General features: G+C 47.6%; 1 protein-coding gene across 1 annotated transcript in view; it reads left to right on the forward strand.

Annotated features, from left to right (window-relative positions):
- The first annotated feature begins 294 nt into the window (after nt 1–294).
- Nucleotides 295–24,027, forward strand: part of ATP7B (ATPase, Cu++ transporting, beta polypeptide) — a 46,702-nt gene continuing 22,969 nt past the window's right edge. The window contains 8 exon segments of the mRNA XM_015429051.1: nt 295–1,471; nt 5,254–5,499; nt 9,362–9,525; nt 11,568–11,729; nt 17,448–17,524; nt 18,533–18,707; nt 18,864–19,097; nt 21,636–21,727. Coding sequence (XP_015284537.1) covers nt 295–1,471; nt 5,254–5,499; nt 9,362–9,525; nt 11,568–11,729; nt 17,448–17,524; nt 18,533–18,707; nt 18,864–19,097; nt 21,636–21,727 — 2,327 coding nt within the window.

The following is a 24,027-nucleotide window of genomic DNA, read 5'->3' on the forward strand; positions in this document are numbered from 1 at the left end:
CTCATTCAACCCCACGATTGCCCCTTTCTCCAAAGTAGCTGTCTACAGTTGAGAGCAGACAAACAAACACGTGGGTAGGGGGAAGCATCTGGTCAGTGGTCCATTTTTCATGGGCTGATTGTCCCGTGTTTGATTCCTCTGTGGTTACAATGATGAAACTAGTAGCCACCTTTGGTCACTCTGAAGGATATTCAGATATTCTATTGTGTAAAAAATCAAAAGTACATGACTCTTTCATTTTCTCTCTAGACTGTAGCAGGGGATGCTTCCCCCATCTCCGCCCAGGCATTGACAATGAAGCACAAGACTGCCTTTGACAACATTGCCTTTGAGGAAGATGCAGAAGATTTGCCCTCCCTTCGTTCTCAAGTCGACGTTGTTACAGTCGGTATTTTGGGTATGACTTGCCAGGCATGCGTACAGTCCATACAGGGGAAGATTTCCAAGCTAAAAGGCATTGTGCATGCCAAGGTTTCTCTCGAGCAAAAGAACGCTGTAATAAAATATTTGGGAGTGGAAATCAGCCCCCACCAGATCAGCCAGGAGATCCAGGACATGGGATATGAGGCCAGCACGGTCGATGCAACGCGTTCTCCGAGGCAATTGGCCAGCGAAGCTTCTGTTAAGATCAGGATAGAAGGCATGACCTGTCAATCGTGTGCCAACGCTATTGAGGGAAAGATTGGAAAACTACAGGGCGTGAAGAGGATTAAAGTGGCCCTCATCAACCACGAAGCCAGCATTGTTTATCATCCCGACACAATTAATCCCGAAGAATTAAAGAACAGCATAGACAGCCTGGGATACAAAAGCACCATTAAGCACAAGCAAGACCCATTAATGCTTGGTGTGATTGACAAGGGGCGCCTGCAGCAGATGAATGCAAGAACACTGGCTGGGCTGGATGGCAAGAGAGATGCAACAGAGAACCATGGAAAGGACCCATCAGTTGTCGCATTGGCTGTGGAAGGGATGCATTGCAAATCCTGCACTGACATCATCGAAAAGTCCATCTCAGACTTGACTGGTGTCCATCGTATTCAGGTGTCTTTGGAACAGAAAAGTGCGGTTGTGTGGTATGACCAGAACCTGGTCACCCCGTCCTCACTACAACAAGCTATCCAAGGACTCCCTCCTGGTCATTTCAAAGTATCCTTTTCTAGCGGAACGGAGAACTGTAACGGAGCGTTTCCCTCCCATGCAGCGCCCTCCTTTTCTCATCCCAGCCGTCTTCCTCAAGGACATCTGCAAAGCGAACCCAGCAGCACTGTGATCAGCATTGGCGGAATGACCTGCGACTCCTGCGTGAAATCCATTGAAGGCTTGATATCTCAGAGGAAAGGGGTGGTTCACATATCAGTATCTTTAGCTGAAGGGACTGGAACCATATGCTACGATTCAGCTCTAACAGACCCTGAAGAACTGAGCGCTGCTATAGAAGACATGGGCTTTGATGCTTCTGTGCTAACAGGTATGATGTAGCTTTTGAAAGCTCTGAACAAAAACTGGCATAGACATTTAGTAAACCTATTGTAAGTACCTTATAGTTACGGGGAAAACCTGCTGCTAAGGAGCTCTGTTTGGGCCTACTAAGGTACTTTATACTGAATCAGGCCAGGGGTCAATTCCTGCGGGAGCGCACAGGAGCGGAGCTCCAGCAGTAAGGAGCCCAGGGGGCGGGCTCAGGCAACAAGCCCCATCCCCTGCTCCCAGCTTCCCTCAGTCAGAGCAAGAAGCAGCCAGGTAAGTTGCAGAGCCCCCATGGCCCCCCAGCCCAAAACAGTCCAGTGGCACCTTTAAGACCAAGTTTTATTCAGGTACAAGCTCTCCCTTCTCTGCGAGGACAGATCTGCACGTTCCCCCCCCCCACAATAGATAGCAATCCAAAACAGTCCAGTGGAGCCTGAGCGGTGGGTGTTGCCTTCTGACACACTTCCGATGATGTCAGGGGGTGTGGCACATGCAAATAAGTTATGCTAATGAGCTCCTGCACCTCTTTTTCTACGAAATGACCCCTGAATCAGGCAATTGGTCCATCAAGGTCAGTATCGTCTACTCAGACTGGCAGCAGCTCTCCAGGGTCTCAGGCAGAGTTCCTTCACATCACCCATCGCCTCGTCTTTTTTAAGCTGGGGATGCCAGGGATTGAACCTGGGACCTTCTGCATGCAAAGTACGGGCTCTTCCACTGAGCCACAGTACGTCCCCATCTGTTGCTCAACTTTGGAATGGCCAGCAGCCTGGAGTGCCGGTCTTGCTGTCTCTCAAGATGTAGAGCAGAAACTCACAGGGTTCTGTCCAGAAAAGTATTGTAAAACTGTGAATGAATCACAGTGCTTCAGGTTCGCTTTGTATACCAGTCGTAATTCCCTTTACTGCAAGGCTGACAGAGAAAGATATTAAAACCCTCCCCCCCAAAATCTTATTGTGAGATAACTTCTGTAACTTCCAGTTAATCTGGAGCATATGAGTTTGACCACGAGATGATGAATGCTGTCATGCCCTTTTTAATTAGCCATGTAGAATTAATATCATTAAAGACAGCAGGATGGCGGTGGGGATAATGAAAGTGGTTTGTCCTGGTGTGGCTGGATGTGAGTGGACAAGTGAGAGAGATCACAAGGTTCAGTTTTAAAACTGGACACCGAAATTCCATGGACCACATTGGACCTGGAATGGGAAACTCTGTTCCAGGGAAAACCTTAACTGGCTTGCTTGTGCTTATTGAGGTTAACTGGTGTGGCTAGTCCAGTCGCCATTAGTTAGCAGAGCACTTAAATAAAGCTACAAACGCAGCAATGTCACTTTACCAATTTACTCAGCTTACGAGGCTACACAGAGCCACGTTGCAAGTTTAGAAGAGAAATACTCCTCTCTTTATTTGAGAGGTACACTTAGGATAGGAGCGATTTGATAAGAGTACTCACTTTCTAGCTAAAGGATGGAAGCAGATGGCAAGAGGCCCATCTGCCTCATGGTGCCAACCAGAGGTCATTTCCTGCAGGAGCGCACAGGAGCAGAGCTCCGGCAGTAAAGAGCCCAGGGGGCGGGCACATGCAACAAGCCCCGCCCCCTGCTCCCAGCAGCCCCGGCCACGAGGATCATGAGGATCTGCACCCCCCCCCCAAATAGCTAGCAATCCAAAACAGTCCCACAGAGCCTGAGCAGTGGGTGTTGCCTTCTGACACACTTCCGGTGATGTCAGGGGGTGTGGCATATGCAAATGAGTTATGCTAATGAGCTCCTGCACCTCTTTTTCTATGAAATGACCCCTGGTGCCAAGAGAGGACCGCATTTCTCTCTCTTGGTGCATGTAGGAAGAGAGCTTGTCTTCACCTGCATGTGAGTAAGAGGAGGAGGAAGGGAAAATGGTCCCTGAGAACACAATCTGCATTTCAAAGGTGACAGTGGCTGAAGAGTAGATACAGGAAGAAAGGTCAGTGTGCCTGTCTAGCTATCTAGCCTCTCTTGCCACTCAGTCTGGAGGTCTGAGACGGGGGACATCACATCTGGAACTTCCAACAGTACCATCAGTCACTTGGAGTAGCAACAGAGGTGCTGGTGAAGCAATATGCAATTCAAGAGCTGTGCTTTGGTGTCTAGAGCAACAGTAGGCGGAAGACAGAGGTCCAGCGAAGGACCAACTGATTTCCCATGGCTGGTGCTTGCTAGTTACTGTGATTCTTCCAAAGAATACTGGGCTTGAGGGTCTGATCCAGCAAAGGCACTTATAGGGTTGCACATCCGTCTCCTTTTCTTAGGATACTTAATGGGGGCACCCTACTTTGAAACACAGCTTCACCACTTCCCTTCCATTTTTTTGGCTGTTTTGTCCTTGCAGGTCAACTTTCAAGACTGAGGTTGAGGTTCCCAGTGGATGGTTTGCATCTCCAGGCAGAATACTTATAAGGGTTTTCAGAATGCAAGTATTGTTCAACTAGCTGAGTCTTGCAAATTCCTGGTAGCATACTGTTGTTTTTTAGCTTCCGAGTGAGTTGGACCTCTTCGCCTCCATCGTGGCTTGTGTGGATATAGGAGCAGTTTTTGGGGGCTCTCCAGGGGATTTCGCTTACAGCATTAGCAGTTTACTTTTTATTTTGCTGTCAAGTCACCGCCAACTTATGGTGACCCTGTAGGGTTTTCAAGACAAGAGATGTCCAGAGGTGGCTTGACGTTGCATGCCTCTGCATAACGACCCTGGTATTCCTTGGTGGTCTCCCCTCTAAGCATTAACCAGGGTCAACCTTGCTTAGCTTCTCAGATCTGATGAGATCAGGTTAGCCTGGCCCATCCAGGTCAGCGAATTAGCATTAGGCCACCTCTTCTACAAGAATAATATTATGCCATAGTCTGAGTGAGACAGATCCCTGAACAAATATCAGATCCTGACTAGCTTCTACTCTTCTCCTGCCACTCCCCCAGCCAGTTTTTCCCCCTTGCAATGCTGGCTTTTTAATTGTAAGGGCACTACCAGTACACAGCTGGTACTATGCCAGTAGAGATTCCCTACATTGGGTGTATCTTGGGCATCAGACACAAGATTGATACTGTCCCTGCCTGAAAGGCATGAGTTAGCAGCAGTAGCTTTCTGTAACTTTTACTTCCTCGCGTTATAGAATCTAGCAGCTTTTATGGATGAGATACCAATTATTATCTTTTTCCCCAACAGCCTCCTCGATGTATGAGAACAACTGGCATCTCTTTCTCTTCTCCCCTTCTGCTCTAGCTTCTGTCAATTCAACCTTTCCTTATAGTGTTCATCAACAAGGTATTTTTGTCCTTGGGTTTCTCTTCTGGAGGAGCTGCGGTGGCTCAAGTGGTTAAGACGCTGAACTGCAGGCTGTGGAAGGTTGGTAGTTCAGCAGTTCAAGACCGAGTTGCCACATGACAGAGTGGGCTCCCATCTCTAGTTCCAGCTCCTGCCAACCTAGCAGTTCGAAAGCAAGAAATTGCAAGTAGATAAATAGGTACCACTTCGGTGGGAAGGTAACAGCATTCCGTGCGCGTTGGTGTTTAGTCATGCCGGCCACATGACCACGGAAATGTCTTCAGACAGCACTGATTCTTCGGCTTTGAAACGGAGATGAGCACCGCAAGCCTAGAGTCGGACTCGACTGGCTTTCGAGCAAGGGAACCTTTACCTTTTTTCTCTTCCGGATCTCTCTTCAGTTATCTCCATTCTTTCCCATAAATATGGCACCTCTTTATGGATGGGCTATTTCTTACATTAATTTGTTTCATGTCCCTTTTCAAGACACCGCCGTTGGAAGACTTACCACTGGAAGTAGCGAGGCCAGTGAACCAGTTTCTGCTCTTTCGAGAACCAAACCTGTTTCTGAATTGCCATGTGGCGATGTTGTGCTGGAGACAGAGGACTTGCATCGTGATCATCCAAGGCCACCCAGTGCGGGAACCACTGAAAAATGCTTTATGCAGATCATGGGCATGACCTGTGCATCTTGTGTCTCAAACATTGAAAATAATCTACAAAAAGAAAATGGTAAAACAACTAATACTCCTTTGTGATCTTCTTCCGGTGCTGTGAGCCAGTGGTTTTTGGGCACCGCTGGGTTGCTGCCTACTAGAATGTTGGTTATCTTTAGAAGGTGATTTGGCATCCTGGCTCTAGATGGGAGGTGTTGATATTCTTGGAATAAGTACAGCCTCGTTTGTACAGTTCTTAGCAGTGCGGCTCAGTATGGCTTCTGAAGTTGGGCATGCAGTTCTAAGTGCATCTCCTTGGAAGCAGGTCCCATTGATTCCAGGATACACGTTTCCAAGGAAGAGTGTCCGCAGTGACAGATTGAGTTCTTTAACAAAAGACAGGATGGGATAAGTGCATTATATTTTGTGGGTGGCTTATTGCGAGGCCTTAGAATGCTACAAAACCAAAACCTGAGTAAGTGCAGAATTCAGATGAAAGTCTTCAGTTCCCATATTGTAAAACGAGAACATGCCCCATTTCCTGCTCCCTGGACTATGTGGACCTGTTCTTCCTGATCTGGTCATGCTTTAGCTAACAGACAGGTATACCATGCAGGAGCTAGAATAAGGTCTGAGGTTATTTTAATCCCTGTTTATACAAGAATTCTGCAGGTTAATTATTACTGAGGGAGTGGAGTGAAGTCTTTTGGCTAAGACACCCATCCATGAACCCAGGAGTGCTCAGTTCATTCGGGCCTCTTCCATAAATATCTGCATGCCCTTGACTGCTTGGTAATATCTTCAGCGCAAGGTCTGCCTGCAAAGCTGGGGTTAGTAATACCTGCCACCAAGGAAGGATGCAGCAAAAGCCAGAGGAGAAGTCAATGCAAAGCTGAGAAATGCTGTTAAGTTTAAAAATCTCTTTTGCCGTTAGAAATACAATGCAAAATTCCTAAAGTGTTTCAAGAGGAATTTTTGTACCAGATTTGACATCCCTTCCCCTCCTGATAAAATGGAGGAATTTTTGTCTCCTCACATGAGTCACTTGCTTTTTCCTCCCTCATCTTATGCTTATGGTTTAATCATTAAATGGGAACTAGGCAGGGTTACCAACCTCCAGGCATGGCCTGGAGATCTCCTGGAATTACAACCTCTACATGACAGGGATCAGCTCCACCCCTAAAATCTCCAGGAATTTCCCAGCATGGAGTTGGTAACCCACGTATGATGTTGCATCTTAAATCTGTCTGTTGGATACTGCAGGCTGTTTTACTGAATAGGTACGGGCTGTTCACAAATGTGCTGATTCTAAATGGGTGTCTGCTGTAATATGTGCACAAATTTGTATATTTTTGCTTATTTTATTTTTAATTGAAAAAATATTTTGGCACTTTGATAACTCGTTATTTGAGGAACTAGGAAATGAAAGTTGGGCTTTGAAATTTATAGGGTAGGGTACATTTTGAAAGTGATAGGACAATGAGTAGGAACGGATATAAAGTTTGAAATAATAATACTTTCATGTGTTCCAAATGCTTCACAAGTTCTACAACTCCCCTGTAAGATAGGCCAGTTTCATTATTCCCCCATATTTCAGATTAGGATTTGCCTAAAGGCTGCAAAGGAGGAGGAGGAGGAGATTGGATTTATACCCCGCCCTTCACTCGGAGTCTCAGAGCGGCTTACAAACTCCTTTCCCTTCTCCTCCCTGCAACAGACACCCTGTGAGGTATGTGGGGCTGAGAGAGCTCTGACAAAAACTGCTCCTTTTCAAGAACAGCTCTGACAGAACTATGGCTTGCCCAAGGTCATCCAGCAGCTGCAAGTGGAGGAGTGGGGAATCAAAACCAGTTCTCCCAGATTAGAGTCCACACACTTAACCACTACACCAAACTGGCAAATAAGTTCATGGCAGAAGTGAATCCCATTTCTTTCCCATTGGAAGCCCCACTGCAGTATCTTGAGTTTAAGGTTAAGCGCAGTCCCATGCAGAGTTGGAATTAAGGGGTATAGATTTGGAGTGACTCTTCACGTGATTGCATGGTGGTCTTATTTTTAAAAATATGGAAAGGAACTCCTCTCATTTCTCTGCCTTTGAAAAACACAAACTGATGCGCAGAAACTGAGCAGGGGGAGCTTTTCCTGACAAGCATCAGGGAGAAAACGTCATCTTCTAAATGTCCGTGTGTCAGGCCACTGGGAAAGACATGCAAGCAGGGCCAGCGCAGGGGGGGGGACATCCTCGAAAGTGAAGTCATGAGAACTTGGGAATGTTTTTGACCAAAGAGTTGTGAAGTCATTGTGTTCGGCATGCAGAATCCATTGAGAAGGTTAGCTGTTACCAAACACACTGTTTGCTTGCCAGTTTGGTGTAATGGCTAAGAGTGGCAGACTCTAATCTGGAGAACCGGGCTTGATTCCCCAAATGCAGCCAGCTGGGTGACCTTGGGCCAGTCACAGTTCTCTCAGAGATGTTCTCTGGAGAGCAGCTCTCTCAGCCCCACCTACCTCACAGGGTGTCTGTTGTGGGGAGAGGAAGGGAAGGAGATTGTAAGCCACTCTGAGTGAAGGGCGGGGTATAAATCTAACTCTTCTTCTAAATACTAGTAGAAATCCTTAGTAGAAATTGCTTGTATCTTAATCCCCACCTCCAGCCATCAGGGTAGACTGTATTGAATGCTGAGTGTCTTGGAGTCCTGTGAAATCTACTAAGCCCAGAAGTTCAGGTTATCACTGGCCTGGCCTGTATATGCCTATAAATGGATTCTGTATGTGTTGGTAGTTCAGCTGAAAATAGTGTTTAGTACCTTCCTATTGAACCGTTTGTTCATCAAATGATGAAAATGCATGTGTGAACCAACACTTCTTTAAGCTGCGGTTGCCAGCCTACATAGGGTTGCCAAGTGTATCTTCGCCGGGAGCGGGGGGCTCCCAGCTGGCGACTTGTGCGCGCGCACGTCACCCAGAAGTGACGGGAGGACGCCAGGGATGCTGGGGGCGGGGCCACGGCCATACAAGGGAAAACCATAGAGTTTTCCCTTGTATGGCTGTGGCTCCGCCCCCAGTGTGCCCGGCGTGCCCGCGTCACTTCCAGGTGACACGCACGTCGGGGTGGAGTTCCCCCCGGGGCCCGATCCGGCGGCGCCGGGAAACGGGCCTCTGGGGCGGGGGTTTCCCCACCCCCCCAGGGGGACTTGGGATCCCTAAGCCTACAGGTGGTGACTGAAGATCTCCTGGGATTTCAGCTGATCTCCAGGGGACAGAGATCTGTTCCCCTGGAAAAAATGGCTGCTTTGGAGGGCGGACTCTGTGGCGTTATACCCTGCTGAGGTCCCTCCCCTCCCCAAAACTCACCCTCCCCAGGCTCCACCCCCCAAAACCTCCCAGTATTTCCCAGCCTGGACCTGGCAGCCCTACTTTAAGCCTTATGGAAGGGTCCGTCTGAGGGAGTCGGAAAGGCTTCGGCCGCTCACTCTCTCCTGGGTTTCCACAAACTGTGCAAAACTGAATTTTCCAAGAGGGCTTTTCTACTCAGGCAATAGGGTAGGACTGTATAAATGGTTCAGAGTTACTTGGACAAATTATTAGTGACTGTGACCTACACTACTGTGCATAGTTTGATCCAAGTTGGATCAAACTATATAATCTTGGATCATTTTAATGACTCATGTTAACATTTATGCTTTGCGTCATTTATGGGGATTTTTTAAAAAAGAACTCTGGTTGGTTTTACAACCCAAATCCCATTCCATTGTTTACTGAATGTTCCATCCTGTTGACTGCATCGATTGACATTGAGCAATCTGCCTTGAGTCCCAGTAAGAAAGGCGGGCCGTAAAGAACATAATTTTTTTAAAAAGACACCAGCTGCGTGTCATTTTCTCGCTGTTTCCCCCCCATTTTGTGATCTGTATCTGATTCAATCCTGTCATTTACAGGAATCGTTTCTGTGCTTGTTGCCTTGATGGCGGGGAAAGCCGAAATAAAATATAAACCGGAGTTGATTCAGCCTCTGGAGATAGCCCAGCTGATTGAGAATTTGGGCTTTGACGCTTCAGTCATAAAAGATTACCCTGACGCAGATGGCAATATAGATCTTAAGGTGAGTATCGCAGGGTAGGCCTGTCATTTGTCTGGACGGAAATGTGGCGAAAGAGCGGCATCGTACCACAGAATCTGTGCTGTCTGATGAGTTTCAGGTTCAGAGATGTGAATTCTTTAATTTGAGATTGTGGATTTTAGGTGTTACAGGAGTGTTGGTGATGATTGTGAAAGTTGGGGGCCCCCCTGGAGCAGAGACCCCTTTCGTGACTGGCAGACTGCCCTGCCTCAACTTTTTCTGCTTCATTCTCACCCCCACTTGATTAACTCCTGGACAGGCAGGGGGCTTGGTAAACCACTTGCCACCATCATGCCTTTTGGATGTTCATTACTTAAGAGAAGCCCATGTCACCCCTGTCCCCCCCCCCCCCATTTCCCTCATGAACTCCCCTGGCGGCAACACTTTTCTCACCGAGTAGCTGCCTGGATCAGCCACAGAGTCTGAGACATACAAAAACCCTAGCAGAATTTTAAAAGGTTTTATTAAAAGATTGCGTTCTGGGTAGGGAAAAAGCCCAAAGGTCCAAAAGCATGCCAAAACCGTGGGAGGTTTTGCACAGAAACATCTAGTCAAGGCAGAGAGATGGGGGCTGGCCCCAAAAGCCAGTGCCCGGGAATGAGCAGCTCTGTGTAAAGCATGGGTCATGTTTGGCTCCTATTGGGAAGCTAAAAAAAACTGCTGCTGTTGGGTTGGAATTTAACCTTTGTGCACTCAGCAAAGAGGCCAGAGCCACAAAGGAAGCAAACAACAATACAGGTTCAAGGTTGCCAGGCTAGGTACGCAAAACAATAAAATAGTCCCTAACCGACCTAAATGGAACTTATTCCCTAATATAACTCACATGCCCTCTGGAAGTGGCCACTGTAACTAGGGTTTCCAGCTCTGGGTTGTGAAATACCTGGAGATTTGGGGGGGGGGAGCCTGAGGAGGGGGGAGTTTAAGGAGGCGGAGTTATATCGATGGGCTATAATACCATAGAGTCCAAAGCGGCCATTTTCTTTGGGCGAACTGAGCTCTGTTGCCTAGAGATCAATCATAATAGCAGGAGATCTCCAGCCACTACCTGGAGGTTGGCAACTCTAACTGTAACCATGCTTCACCTGCATGCGGATCCATTTCCACCAGCCACAGCCACTCTATTAACCTATTCTAGGGAAATGCGCACCTGGCTTTCTGAAAGGCAGAGGTGTATAGATTCCCCCAAAGGCCCTGCCCCTCTGCATGAACCCAGGCTAGGGTTGCCAAGTCCTCATCTGCTGTATAGCGGGGGAGTCCAGTCTTCGTCTGGGAGTCCATGCGCGCGTGTGCCACAATTACGTCACCCGGAAGTGACGCAATCACGTCGGGCACGTTGGGGGCGGGGCCACAATCATCCGAGGGAAAACCATAGAGTTTTCCCTCGGATTATTGTGGCCCCGCCCCCAACGTGCCTGACGTGATCGCGTCACTTCCGGGTGACATGCTGACGCCAGGCATGGTGGGTGCTTTTGGGGTGGGGTTCCCCCCGGGGCCCGATCCGCCGCCGGCGGGTAACAGGCCTCTCGGGTGGGGTTTTCCCCGCCCTCCGGGGGGACTTGGCAAGCCTAACCCAGGCACACTGGGCAACTTGGTCGGCAGGGAGCCACTCCTGATGCCTGAATTCTACCTAGGATATTGTATTGAGGGCAGGAAGAGAAGGATTAACCGCTTCTTCCAAAATCTCCATGAAGCACATGGCCATTTGCTTCTGGCTCAGGTACCTGGAGAGGGATGCCTTTGAGTATCTGAGAAGGCCCTTCTGTTAAGGAAAAGCCGTAGAAGCCCTGGGAATTCCGTGAAAGATCAGTTAAGGGGAATGAGCACACCCTTAGGGTACAGCACGTGATTTGCGTGTGTAAGTTCCCAAGTTCTGTCCCTGGCATCTCCAGTTGAAAAGGATCTGGGACAGATCTCAGCTTGAGAACTCGACCAGTCCATGTTGGAGAGAGCTTGGCTTGTTGGATCAGAGGCCTGATTGGCAGAAGGCCATTTCATCTCTTAGCACTAACTGTAACTCTGTTCAGATCCTAGGGATGACTTGTGGTTCATGCGTGCATAACATTGAATCCAGACTTGTCAAAACGCCTGGCATCCTTGATGCGTCCGTAGTGCTGGCCACATCCAAGGCCCGTGTGCGCTTTGACCCCGAAGTCATCGGTCCTCGAGATATTATAAAAATTATTGAGGTAAGTTATTGAAACGGATGTTTTTGAAACAGAAAACACTAGTTGATGTTCTAAACATTAAGCCTCTTTGTAGTGGTGGGGTTTTCCTCAGCTTCAGTCCAAGCTCTTCTCAAGGTAGGAACACCAAAATATAGTAACTGCATACACAACTTTTAAATCTTGATCACCCCACAGCTGTTCAGCTGCGGCTGTTAAAAGGTTGCCTAAACAGTCTTGCGGCATTTCCAGAAAGCATTTGTGCTCAGAGGGTTTCTTCTTCTTTTTCTTCTCCTCCTCCTCCTCCTTCGACTTTTAGAGAAGGGAGTTGCACAACTGAGGTCTCTATGGAGAATTCCACTATACAGGCCTTTGCTGTTTGAACTTTATGTGATGTAGGGGCAGTGAAGAAGGAGCTCATGATGGAGGAGAAGTCCATCAATGGCTACTAGCCATGATGACTAAAGGGAACTTTCACATCCAGAGGCAGTAATCCTCTGAATATCAATGCTAAAAACATAAGAACATAAGAGATGCCAATGTTGGATCAGGCCAAAGGCCCATCCAGTCCAACACTCTGTATCACACAGTGGCCAGAAATACCAGTGCCATCAGGAGGCCCACCAGTGGGGCCAGGACATTAGAAGCCTTCCCACTGTTGACCCCCCCAAGCACCAAGAAGACAGAGCATCACTTGCCCCAGAGTCCCTATCTATACCTTGTCGCTAATAGCCACTGATGGACCTCTGCTCCATATGCTTATCCAGTTCCCTTTTGAAGCCGTCCATGCTTGTAGCCGCCACCACCTCCTGTGGCAGTGAATTCCATGTGTTAATCACTCTTTGGGTGAAGAAGTACTTCCTTTTATCCGTTCTAACCTGACCACTCAGCAATTTCATGCCCACGAGTTCTTGTATTGTGAGAAAGGGAGAAAAGTACCTCTTTCTCTACCTGCTCTATCCCATGCATAACCTTATAAACCTCAATCATGTCTCCCCTCAGTCATCGTTTCTCCAAGCTAAAGAGCCCTAAGCACCTTAACCTTTCCTCATAGGGAAAGTGTTCCAACCCTTTTATCATTCGAGTTGCCCTTTTCTGCACTTTTTCCAAAGCTATAATATCCTTTTTAAGGTGTGGTGACTGTGTGGTAATTTCAGGCTGTGTGGCAATTTCAGGAAGAAGCCTCTGTCCGCTTTGTTGGCCCTTATATTAAACAAAATGCGGTACTAGAAGGACCACTGTCCTGATCCGACAGGGCTCTCTTATGCTGATGGATCTGAAAGGTCGCAGTGGAGTACAGTGAGTGTACAGAGCTCCTCCTGCCTCCTTTACTCCAGTGTAACTGTGTACATGCACTGAAGCTAGGACACTTTTATCCTGTCTTTCATCTAAGATGCTCCGGGTGGCCTACCTCACCCCTAAAACACAGAAACAGAGAGCTGGAAGGGTTTTCAAGGGTCCAACCCCTGTACAGTGCAGGGAATTCACAACTAACCCCGCCCCCCGTGACCTCTGCTCTATGCCCAGAGGAAGGCAAAAACATCCAGGATCCCTGGGAACCATCTGGTCTGGAGGAAAAGTCCTTCCTGACCTCAAAGTGGTGATCTTCATAACTCTGGGCATGTGAGAAAGGGCATGAGAGCCGAGTGCTGACTCATCTCTACCTGCCCTCCCTCTAGGGTTGTCAGGTCTCTTTGTCATGCCAGTGAGGGTATTTGGGGGGTGTTCCGGGGGGGCGGGCGGAGATGTTCTGCAACATGCTGACATCACCCGGAAGTGACATCAGCGACGTCGGGGTGATGCTCTGCTTTTGGGGCAAAGCTGTATGGTAAAGTGGCCTCAAACCACAGACTTTTGCCCAAAAAGCAGTGTCCCCCCCCTCCCCCGATGTCACCAACATCACTTGTGGGTGACGTCAGGGTGTGTGGGGGGAATTTCCTCTTACCAGCCAGCTGGCCAGCAGTGAGCAGGAACTCACAAAAGTGGGTGATCCCCTGCCCACAATCTGCTTAAATTCACAGAATCCAAGGAATAATCACTGTGATATATAGGCTACTGCTCCGGCAGCTCCGCACTTCTTTTTTCTAGAGTTGCGCCACAGCAGGGGCGCAATCTTTCCATTATATTCTATGGGGCCATAGAATATAATGAAAAGATTGTGCCGCTGCTGCGGCGCAACTCCACAAATAAGGGGTTTAAACTTTAAACCCCTTCTCTATGGAGTTGTGCCGCAGCAGCGGCGTGATCTTTCCATTATATTCTATGGCCCATAGAATATAATGGAAAGATTGCACCGCCACTGCGGCGTGACTCGAGGTCTCTGGAGAAGGTGGGGGGGCCCTCTAGGAGCCTTCCTTGGCTCACCCACTTGGCATTTAAGCCAGGGGGGCAGAAGCCAGCTGGCTGAGGAAGCAAGAAAAGGGGGGAGGCATCTTCAAAAGCCTCCCGTTCCCTTCCCCAGATGACCTGCCAAGGTGGGCTGGGAGGGGAAACTCTAGAGAGAAGGACTTTAAACTTTAAACCCCTTCTCTCTGGAGTAGGAGTGTGCAAAAAAAATCTTTAACTATCTCCAAGAAAAAAGCAAGAACTAAAGGCATTTGCAGTGCAGATAAACCAATGATCCCAGCAGCAGATTACATATCAGGTTACATCTCTAAAAGACACATGCAGCATACTGGGGGAAATAAAGCATTTAGAAGACATTCTGCTAGCTGCCTCTCTGTGTTCCTTTCATATGCTGCCAATAGTAATCCTCTTCTCCGACCCTTTTCGTATAACAACGTCTTCAGAAGTTTTTATTCTGCATTAATTATCTTCCTCTTGTTGCTCTGTGGTTATCTTCCTATTGTAGCAATTAAGCTTTTACATAAGGAGCAAGCCAGTCCCGTTTGATAAGCAAGTACAAAACCTTCTGTTCTATTGCTGTTTTATTATTTGGATGTTCAACATGGCCCAGGGAGCTTTGTTCAAAAAGTGTACCTGGTGTGGTGGGAAAATGACCCACACGGATGAGCACAATCTCTGTCTTTTCTGTTTGGGGAAAGAACACAACATGGCCACGTGCAAAGTTTGCCAGCATTTTACCCCCAAGGTGAGGGGCAATTGGGCATCTAAACTCAAAGCGGCACTTTGGGGAAAGGCCCTGCAGTCCTCCAATACTTCCTTGAACCTGACTTTGGCTCTGGAGCAGCCACCCAAAGCCTCCTCATCCAGGTTGGTTAAATGGGTTCCATCTTCTCTCCATTCCGAACCTCAGCGGAACCATCCATGTTCCTGATCCCCCTCTGTCCCTGGGGGCCCGTCCAAACTCATGGCTAAAAGACTGAAGCTGAAAGTTAAACACAAAGAGAAACACAAGTCAAAAGCAAAACATCATGCACCAGCTCAAGTGCCGGAACTTACCTTTGAGATGTGTTGTGTATGTAATGTAATGTATTGTAATGTAATGAATGTATGAGCTTGAGTCTAGAAAGGTATTGTAAATAGACCTATCAGAACAAAGGAAGTTCTGGAGGGAAGAGAAATGATTGGTCTTTATGTACTGCATTTGATTGGACCTTAGCTGACATGTGGGCGTGGCTTGCCAAGCCCGGACAGTTTAAAAAGGAGCCTGTTGCTCCATTGATTTGTCTCGTTCTGGTTCTTCTGACTTCGTGTTCAATAAAGCTGTTAATCACTGTTCACCTGCAGCCTGAGTCTCGTATCTAACAAGGTGGAAGCAGCACTGGCCCTTCCAAAGACTCCTTCACCTGGACCTGATTCTCCACCACTCTTATTTTTGAAAAGCAAAATCGAGCCAGAACCTATGGTCACCTCAGTTCCATGCCCTCCTGGACCCAAAGTTAACCCACTGGTTCCATGGTAACAGCCTCCTGCCATGGCCTCCTTATCCATATTTTATATACCCAGCATATATGGCTGAATGCAGAGACTGTTATGGCCCCGGGACCAGACCAGATCCAACTCAGGTTCGACATTCACAACTGAGACCACCATCTCTTTCAACGTTGGTGACAGTTTCCAGGAAACCGCTATCTCCTACCTCCGGTCTCTGATGTGGAGGAGGGCGAAGAATGGGTACTTGGTTCTAATGCTAGTTCTGAAGATCCAAGCCCCGATGAAAGGGCATGGGACCCTGCACCAGCATCCCCTACTGAAGATCTTTGAATGTACAGTGAACAAATGTTATGCATGGCCCAATCCTTGGAGATCAAAGTGACCACAACTGAACACAGGACCAAGGATAAAAGCTTGGGCTGCCTTTATTCAGAATCCGCTGGCATTATTGCTTTCCCCGTGCTCGAGGGCCTGAATGTCCTGACACAGGAATTGTTGCAAAGAGCATCATGGCTGCAGACTGCATTCTGTTGTGCTGAACGCTTTTAAGTTAAGCAGGAGGCAGCATAATACACGTCACCTCAGAACACTACAGAGAAGGGCTTTTATAGAGGCTCCCTATAGGGGTTCTCACAGACAAGAGTGAAAATTAGCTGCTGTAGATTGCTGTAGTGAAAATGTTACAGGCCTCTTCCTAGATTGCGTAGTACCCTGAATGCTTCTAGGGCCTAGGAGCATGGAGACATGGGTCCTCTAGCTGGTCTTGCGTCTCTTTGTGTGCATTTATGTCCTTTTTATTTTCTCTTGTACCCATTATGGTGTCTTTGTTCATTTACTTCCGTATTTCTGTATAATCACAGTACTAGATGAGGCCCTCAGGCTGAAATCTGTGGCTTTCTGGAACACAATGAAATATCTTGTTGTTGTTCAGTCGCACAGTCAAGTCTGACTCTTTGCAACCCCATGGACCACATCGCGCCAGGGCCTCCTGTCATGTTCCGGAGTTTACTTAATTTCATGTTCATTGCATTGATGACACTGTTCCTTTGCCGTCCCCTTCTTCTGTGACCTTCAATCTTTCCCAGCATCAGGGTCTTCTCCAGGGAGTGCTCCCTTCTCATTTGGTGGCCAAAGTATTTGAGCTTCAGCTTCAGTATCTGGGCTTCCAGGGAACAGTCAGTGTTGATCTCTTTTAGGATATTTAGGATAAATATCTTACCTGACGTTTTTTGGGTGTCATGTCAGAGGGACAGGTGCTAATCAAGTCTACTGACCCTAATTAAGAGAGCCCCTGTTTGTTTTAATTTATACTTATCCTTCAATTCCAGATCAGTTTTAGCTAGTTTCAGAAATGGCTGCAGAGTAGATCCAGCCTGCTCTCAGAAACTATGCAATCTGTACGCTTGTGCAGGGTAGGCTTCCCAAGTCCCCCCGGGGGGCGGGGAAACCCCCGCCCCAGAGGCCCGTTCCCCACCGCCGCCGGATCGGGCCCCAGGGGGAACCCCACCCGACATGCGCATCACCCGGAAGTGACGCGACCCCGCCGGGCACGCTGGGGGCGGGGCCACGGTCATCCGAGGGAAAACTCTATGGTTTTCCCTCGGATAATCGTGGCCCCGCCCCCACTGTGCCCAGCGTTGTCACTTCGGGGTGATGTGCGTGTGGCGTGTGCAAACTCCAGCCGCAGCGCGGGAGTCCCCCAGTAAGAAGATATTTCGACTTAGCAACCCTAGTACAGGGGGAAATGGCAGGGAAAGCTAATATCTGTCGTCAGTTCCCAGAGACTGGATAGCTACAGAAGGGAGCCCAAGCCAGAGCACCTGTCCTTGTTGTTGACCCTGCTGTGCCTGATGCATGAGGAACAGTTCAAAATGTCTTTCTCTCTTTTGGCTTTTGTTTTCAAAGGGAATTGGTTTTCAACCATCTCTGGTTAAAAAGGGCCCACGGGATCACAGCTTAGATCACAAAGAAGAGATCCAACAGTAAGTATAGCAGCGAATGAGAAAAGGTATGGCTGGCCATATAGTAATAAGCAGTTTTCCAGTTTGTTTTATTATTAATTGATTTGTTTTATTTAGGATGTTTTTGTGCCACAAGGTGGCGAACATAAAAAAAAAATGAAAACATTTGAGCGATTAAAATGCATTTAAAATTATAAAATAATTCAATTAAAATACGTAAACGCTTTGACAGTTTTGACAGCAATGCTTTTAAATGGGACAGTTCAATGTAAATGTATCTGTCTCGGTATATACCAAAGTGCAGCAAGTGCATATTCAGAGTGCAGCAGTCACTTGGTTTACATTCAGGAATATCAGACATTTAATTTATTTTTTGTTTATTGGGGAAAAAAATCATGCCACCTTTCCATTTGGCTTAGGGTCCCCAGGGTGGCAAACAATCGAAAGCATTAAAACAAGCTTTTAAAATACAAAGTACACGCAAATCATGTGATTTGTTTTCAAGTAATGTCTGGGTTGGATTTGTTGGTGTTTGGGTAGGGGGCATCTCACCCCGCCCTCTCCCCCCTTGTCTTTTACTGACCGGAATCCAAAGTGTGAAGGTTGGCAATACTGGTGTGGTTGCCTAGCAATGGCCACAACAGCCATTGAGTTTCTTAAAGCTACAGGGCCTGTTTCTGTTATGAGGAAGGATGTTAATTTCCCAATGTACTTCTTTTAGTTTTCAGACTTTTCTGTAAACCTGGGGCTTTTCTTAGGTTTGTGGAAAGATCTGGTATGTCTGTTCATGGCTCTGGTCTCTGGATTTAAGTATCCACAGATTTGTCCATTGGATATATTGACTGGATATATTGATTAAGAATTGGATCTATAGATTAAGAATTGGATATATTGATTAAACAACAAAAATGACAATTAGACCATGTACACAATTAAAACAAACAGTTGAAACACATACCCAGGAATTTTACCCACTCAGTTGATAGGGATGTCTGGTCTTCTCATGTTGTGGATTCACTGCCTTTTCAGGTGGAAGAAATCATTCTTATGCAGTCTGGTATTTGGTATCCCTGTTTTGATCTTAATGATTTACATGCTAATACCTGATGGTCAGCCGCATGGATCGTCGGTGCTGGAGCAAAACCTAATTCCTGGATTATCTATTCTAAACCTTCTCTTCTTTGTCCTTTGCACTTTGGTTCAGGTACGATTCGAGAGTATTTTCTTTCCTTTATCTTTGTAATCTCCTGTTGCATAATTGGATATAATCACAGTGTTTACACTTTATAGAATAGAATGGCCTTATAGCTAGAACTGTTGATGGGGAGTTGAGACTTTTTGTTTTGTTTTGTCTTGACAGTTCCTTGGTGGCTGGTACTTCTACATCCAGGCCTATAAGTCATTGAAGCACAAGATGGCCAATATGGATGTCCTCATAGTGCTGGCCACGACTATCGCTTATGTTTACTCCTGTGCTATCTTACTGGTCGGAATGGCGGAACAGGCAGAGCAAAGCCCCCTCACCTTTTTTGACACCCCTCCAATGCTGTTTGTGTTCATTGCTCTCGGTCGGTGGCTGGAACACATAGCGAAGGTAATGCATCCCGCAACTAAATGCTTCACTGGGTTGGAAGGGACTCCCCTGTAAGCATCTAGTCCAACCTTCTGCCCTGCAGAAGGAAACCTAATCTGAAAAGATCCTTTCCCCCCTGTCCTGTTCTTGGAAATCTGCATGGCATAAAGAGACCCCAACTTCCTTACCAAGTTTGTATTTTGACTGTTGAGTTGCAATATCTGCCTTGAGACTCTGGTATACTTGGGGGGTGAATGGCTGATGATTTCCAGACTGTGATTCGCAAACCAGTGCAGATCTCAATCTGGGCTTGTGCTTTGCTAGGGTTGCCAAGTCGTTTATACTCACCGGCGGGGGACTGTCTCTGGGCTCCGGGAGTTGCTGTGGGACGTGCGCACGCATGAAGCGCGCGCGCGCCGCCTGCACGTCACAGGAAGTGACGCACGACGTAGAGCACGCTGGGGGTGTGGCCCCAATCGGCAGAGGGAAAACCATAGAGTATTCCCTCTGCCGATCGGGGTCACACCCCCAACGTGCTCTACGTGGTTGCGTCACCAGCTGCTCTTCGGGGGGCGGGGTTCCCCCCGGGGCCCGATTCCGCGGCGGCGGAAATCAGGCCTCCAAAGTGGGAGGTTACCCGTCACCCGCCCCCACTTGGCAGCCCTATGCTTTGGTGTTGTGGCTGCTGAATGTGGGAGGCGCAGGTCACACCCGTTCTTTCCTTTGTTTAGCTCCCTGATGCAAGTCTGTGTCCTTTTGAGCATGTATTTGTCTCCCTGCCAGTCCAGACCATGCCAAGTAATCTGCTGGTCAAGTCTCCGAATGAATCTGCATCTGTTCTAGCACTAGGCATTGTAGGCCACCTGGAGTCCGTTACAATAATGCAGGAAATTTATATATATGTTGTTAAATATGAGACTTCAGGCAGCTCATTAACAAGTGATTCAGCTTTATTTGAACAAGACATGAACGAACACAAACAGGAGAGCAACAGGCTCTCTTTTAAACTATCCGGGTTTGGATAACCATGCCCACTGGTGAGTTAAGAACCAATCAGAATAAGAACATAACAACCAATGAATTCATCTCCCTTCAGAAGCTTCTTGCATCCTGATTGGGCTACTGTACAGAGTAGCCAATCAGACTGTGCAATTTACAATACCAGACTTAGATAGCGGTGCAACTCAAGCTCAGGCATTATGTATACACAATACATAACATATGTCTTCCGCATTATCGTATTGTATATTTAAGTAAATAATTCATAAATCTTTTGAGACAGGGGTGTCTCAATCTCATGTAAATTTATTGTGAGGAGAGCATAATTTGGGGGAGCCCCTCTGGGACCTGGGGACTGGCAACCCTAGTCCCCAACATGGTGCCTACCAAGACCTTTCTTGGTGACCACCAAGGGCTTCTTGAAAGTGGGTGGGCCAGGTTAGGCTTTTACCCAGCAAGGCTTCTAATTGGCCATTGGAGAGTCAATTTACTATGCAGATTTTTAAGAATGCTGCTTTGGCAGCAGCTGCCACCGCATCACAAGGATCTTCACCGTGTGGCTGAAGGTAAGCTGTGGCAGCCATTTTGCACCTGGCTCCACCTCCTGCGGTAGCCGCTTCCTGTAGGGCTGCCAAGTGGGGGCGGGTGGCGGGTAAATCCCCGCTTTGGAGGCCCGATTTCCGACGCCGCGGAATTGGGCCCCGGGGGGGAACCCCACCCCAGCGTGCCTGGCGTCCTCCCGTCACTTCCGGGTGACATGCGTGTGCTCACACACACCAGACACTGGCCAGGAGCCCCCCGCTCCCGGCGTAGATACACTTGGCAACCCTAGCTTCCTGGCAGCCATTTTGTGGCTGTACCCACCATGCTGTGTCAGAATTCCTAAGATGCCCGCAGGCTCAAAAAGGTTGGGGACCCCGATCTATTTGCAGTATGCATCAATCCACCTTTCTCAATGAGATTTAAGGCAGATTACACAGTGTAAATCAGTGCAATCAAAAGGATGAGACATTTAAAACAATGTAATAGGACTGGGATTACAGAAATTTGAACAAAGCATGAGAATTAAACAAGTGGTAAATGGTATTCTATAAGTAGAAATACAGTGCACTGAGAACAAGATAATGTGTACAGCAACAGATAGCACCTTCCATACACAGTAGTTAAGTCCACGGACCTGTTCCCTTCCTTGAAAAACCTCCTGAACCATTCCTTGATAATATAACTCTGTCACATTTATAAAAAGGCCCTCCTGAACAATACGGATTGAAATGGCATCATACAATTCTGTCTTTTTGTGCCGCAGCAATGACAATTTTGACTCATAATCCTCTGCAGCTTCTACGTTGTTTGGGCAAAGCCGGTTTTAAGAAACTATTCATCCATTTTGTTTATAGCATGAAATATCTCACTGTTCTCGGTAGAAAATCAGAATATTGTGCCATGTTTGTAGGCAATGCTAGATTACTCATGTTTCTAGAGCACGTGGGGCTTGATGGAAAAGTGAATCAACGTACTAGGGATGTTTCAGGCACTTTTTGTTTGTTTGTTTTTGGATAGAGTAAAACATCAGAGGCGCTTGCCAAATTAATATCTCTTCAAGCCACAGAGGCTGTTGTAGTGACACTCGGACCTGACAACAGTGTCATCAGGTATGTCCACAGGGCTGCCAGCTCCAGGTTGAGAAATACCTGGAGATTTAGGGGGCGGAGCCTGAGGAGGGTGAGGTTTGGGTAGGGGAGGGACTTCACTGGGTTATGATGCCATAAAGCCCACCCTCCAAAGCAGCCATTTCCCCCAGCTGAACCAATCTCTCTGTTGCCTGGAGATCAGTTGGAGTAGCAAGTGATCTCCAGCTGCCACCTGGAGGCTGGTAACCCTATATGTCCATGGTGAAAAGTATTTTTCAAACATGATGATAATATTAGTTTTTCTGATATCATGGAATCCAGCTTTAGTGGTAGATGATACACAGTGGATGTGACTGTTTTGGAGGGTTTGGAGGTGACTGTGTTTGGGGGAACTCAGCTACTGGTGCCAGTATTTCTTATCATGCATCTTTTAAAATTGTGTGCGGGGAACGTGGGTTTTGCTTTTTAAGCAGTGGCATCAGGGAATGAAAGCACAAATAAAATTCCTGGGTTGTACCCTGTCGCACCAATAAGCTAAGCGCAGAGACTTCCTGGGACTAGGGTTGCTAAGTCTATTTTCGCCAGGAGCGGGGGGCTCCCGGCCGGCGTCCTGTGCGCACGCCCCCCGCACGTCACCCGGAAGTGACGGGAGGACACCATAGAGTTTTCCCTTGTATGGCCGTAGCCCCGCCCCCAGCGTGCCCGGCGTGCCCGCGTCACTTCCGGGTGACGCGCACGTTGGGGTGGAGTTCCCCCCGGGGCCTGATCCGGCAGCGCTGGGGAATGGGCCTCTGGGGCGGGGGTTTCCCCGCCCCCCAGGGGGACTTGGGATCCCTACCTGGGACCCAAAGGAATCTGTTTTGATTCTTAGTCCATCCTGCAGTGGGCCTTACTTAGGAGTAGACCTGGTTAGACTTGCCGCCTTCTTCGAGCAGAAGAGGCTGTTCCTCTTGGTTTAGTGGAGAGGTAGGGTACAGCCCCACTACCCATTGTTTCCTGTGGTATCTGGAATTCAGAATTTCATACAGAAAGTGGTGGATTCTGAGGCAAGAAAAGCCAAATTTTAGGTAGGTTTATACAGGCTCAATAGTAGAGCACTTGCTTTGCTGTGTGTAGTGGTTAGGAGCGCGGACTCTAATCTGGGAGAACTGGGTTTGATTCCCCACTCCTCCACATGCAGCTGCTGGTATGACCTTGGGTCAGTTACAAGTTGTTTCAGAGCTGTTCTCTCACAAGCAGTTCTTGAAAGAGCTCTCTTAGCCGCACCTACCTCTACAGGGTGTCTGTTGTGGGGAGGGGAAGGGAAAGGAGATTGTAAGCCACTCTGAGACTCCTTCAGGTAATGAAGGGCAGGGTATAAATTCAAATCTCCTCTTCTTCTCTTCGGTGGCAAGATTGCAGGCATAGATGGTGGGGAAGACCTTATTCTGTGTGAGATTCTGCTGTCAGGGGAGAGGGTATTGATCTAAATGGATGAATGATCAGACTCTGTACAAGACATATCAGTAGAATGTTATTTGTGTAAGAAAAATGGAGGGGAGGCTTGCTTGTGTCAGAGGAATATGGAACGTTCCAGGTGGAGTAATAAATGTTTGACCACCAGAGCACTGCAAGCTGCAAAGTCCAGGTATTGGCTGATTTCATAATCTACTTCAAATGTTGTCTCCCAGTTTTTCCCAACAAGGAATATCTAAAAAAAATAGGATTTTTGATAAATTAATAAATAGTGGGGTGTTACTACTTATTATTTCATATCTTAATCCCTAATCCATGCTAGTAATTTTATTTGTAGAGAATAGTTCTATTCCGTGATGTTAGCAGTTTGGTGTAGTGGTTAAGAGCGGCAGACTCTAATCTGGAGAAGTGGCTTTGATTCCCCACTCCTCCACATGGAGCCCGCTGGGAGACCTTGGGCCAGTCACACTTCTCTCAGAACTCTCTCAGCCCCACCTACCTTACAGGGTGTCTGTTGTAGGGAGAGGAAGGGAAGTTGGTTGTAAGCCACTCTGAGACTCCGAGCAAAGGGCAAGTTATAAATCCAACTCATCTTCCTCCTCTTCCTCCTCTATCTCCTCCTGGAAATGGTTTCCAAATAAAGTGCTACCTACCACCAGGCTATCAAGAAATGAAACTGGCAACACTCTTCCACAGTGTAAATACAGTAAAAACCCATACAGAGAACAGGATAAAATAAATAGTCAAACCAGTCAAGGGGAAAAAGAAGTAGGAGCTGGGGTGAACTCAGTGGAAAACCAAGGCAACAGCATCAGAGCAACCTGAAACCTCAGAGAAGAAAAACGTTTACAGCTCATGCCTGAAGC

Source organism: Gekko japonicus, unplaced genomic scaffold (genome assembly GCF_001447785.1).
Source record: "Gekko japonicus isolate JY-2015 unplaced genomic scaffold, Gekko_japonicus_V1.1 scaffold1705, whole genome shotgun sequence".
NCBI classification, from domain to species: domain Eukaryota; kingdom Metazoa; phylum Chordata; class Lepidosauria; order Squamata; family Gekkonidae; genus Gekko; species Gekko japonicus.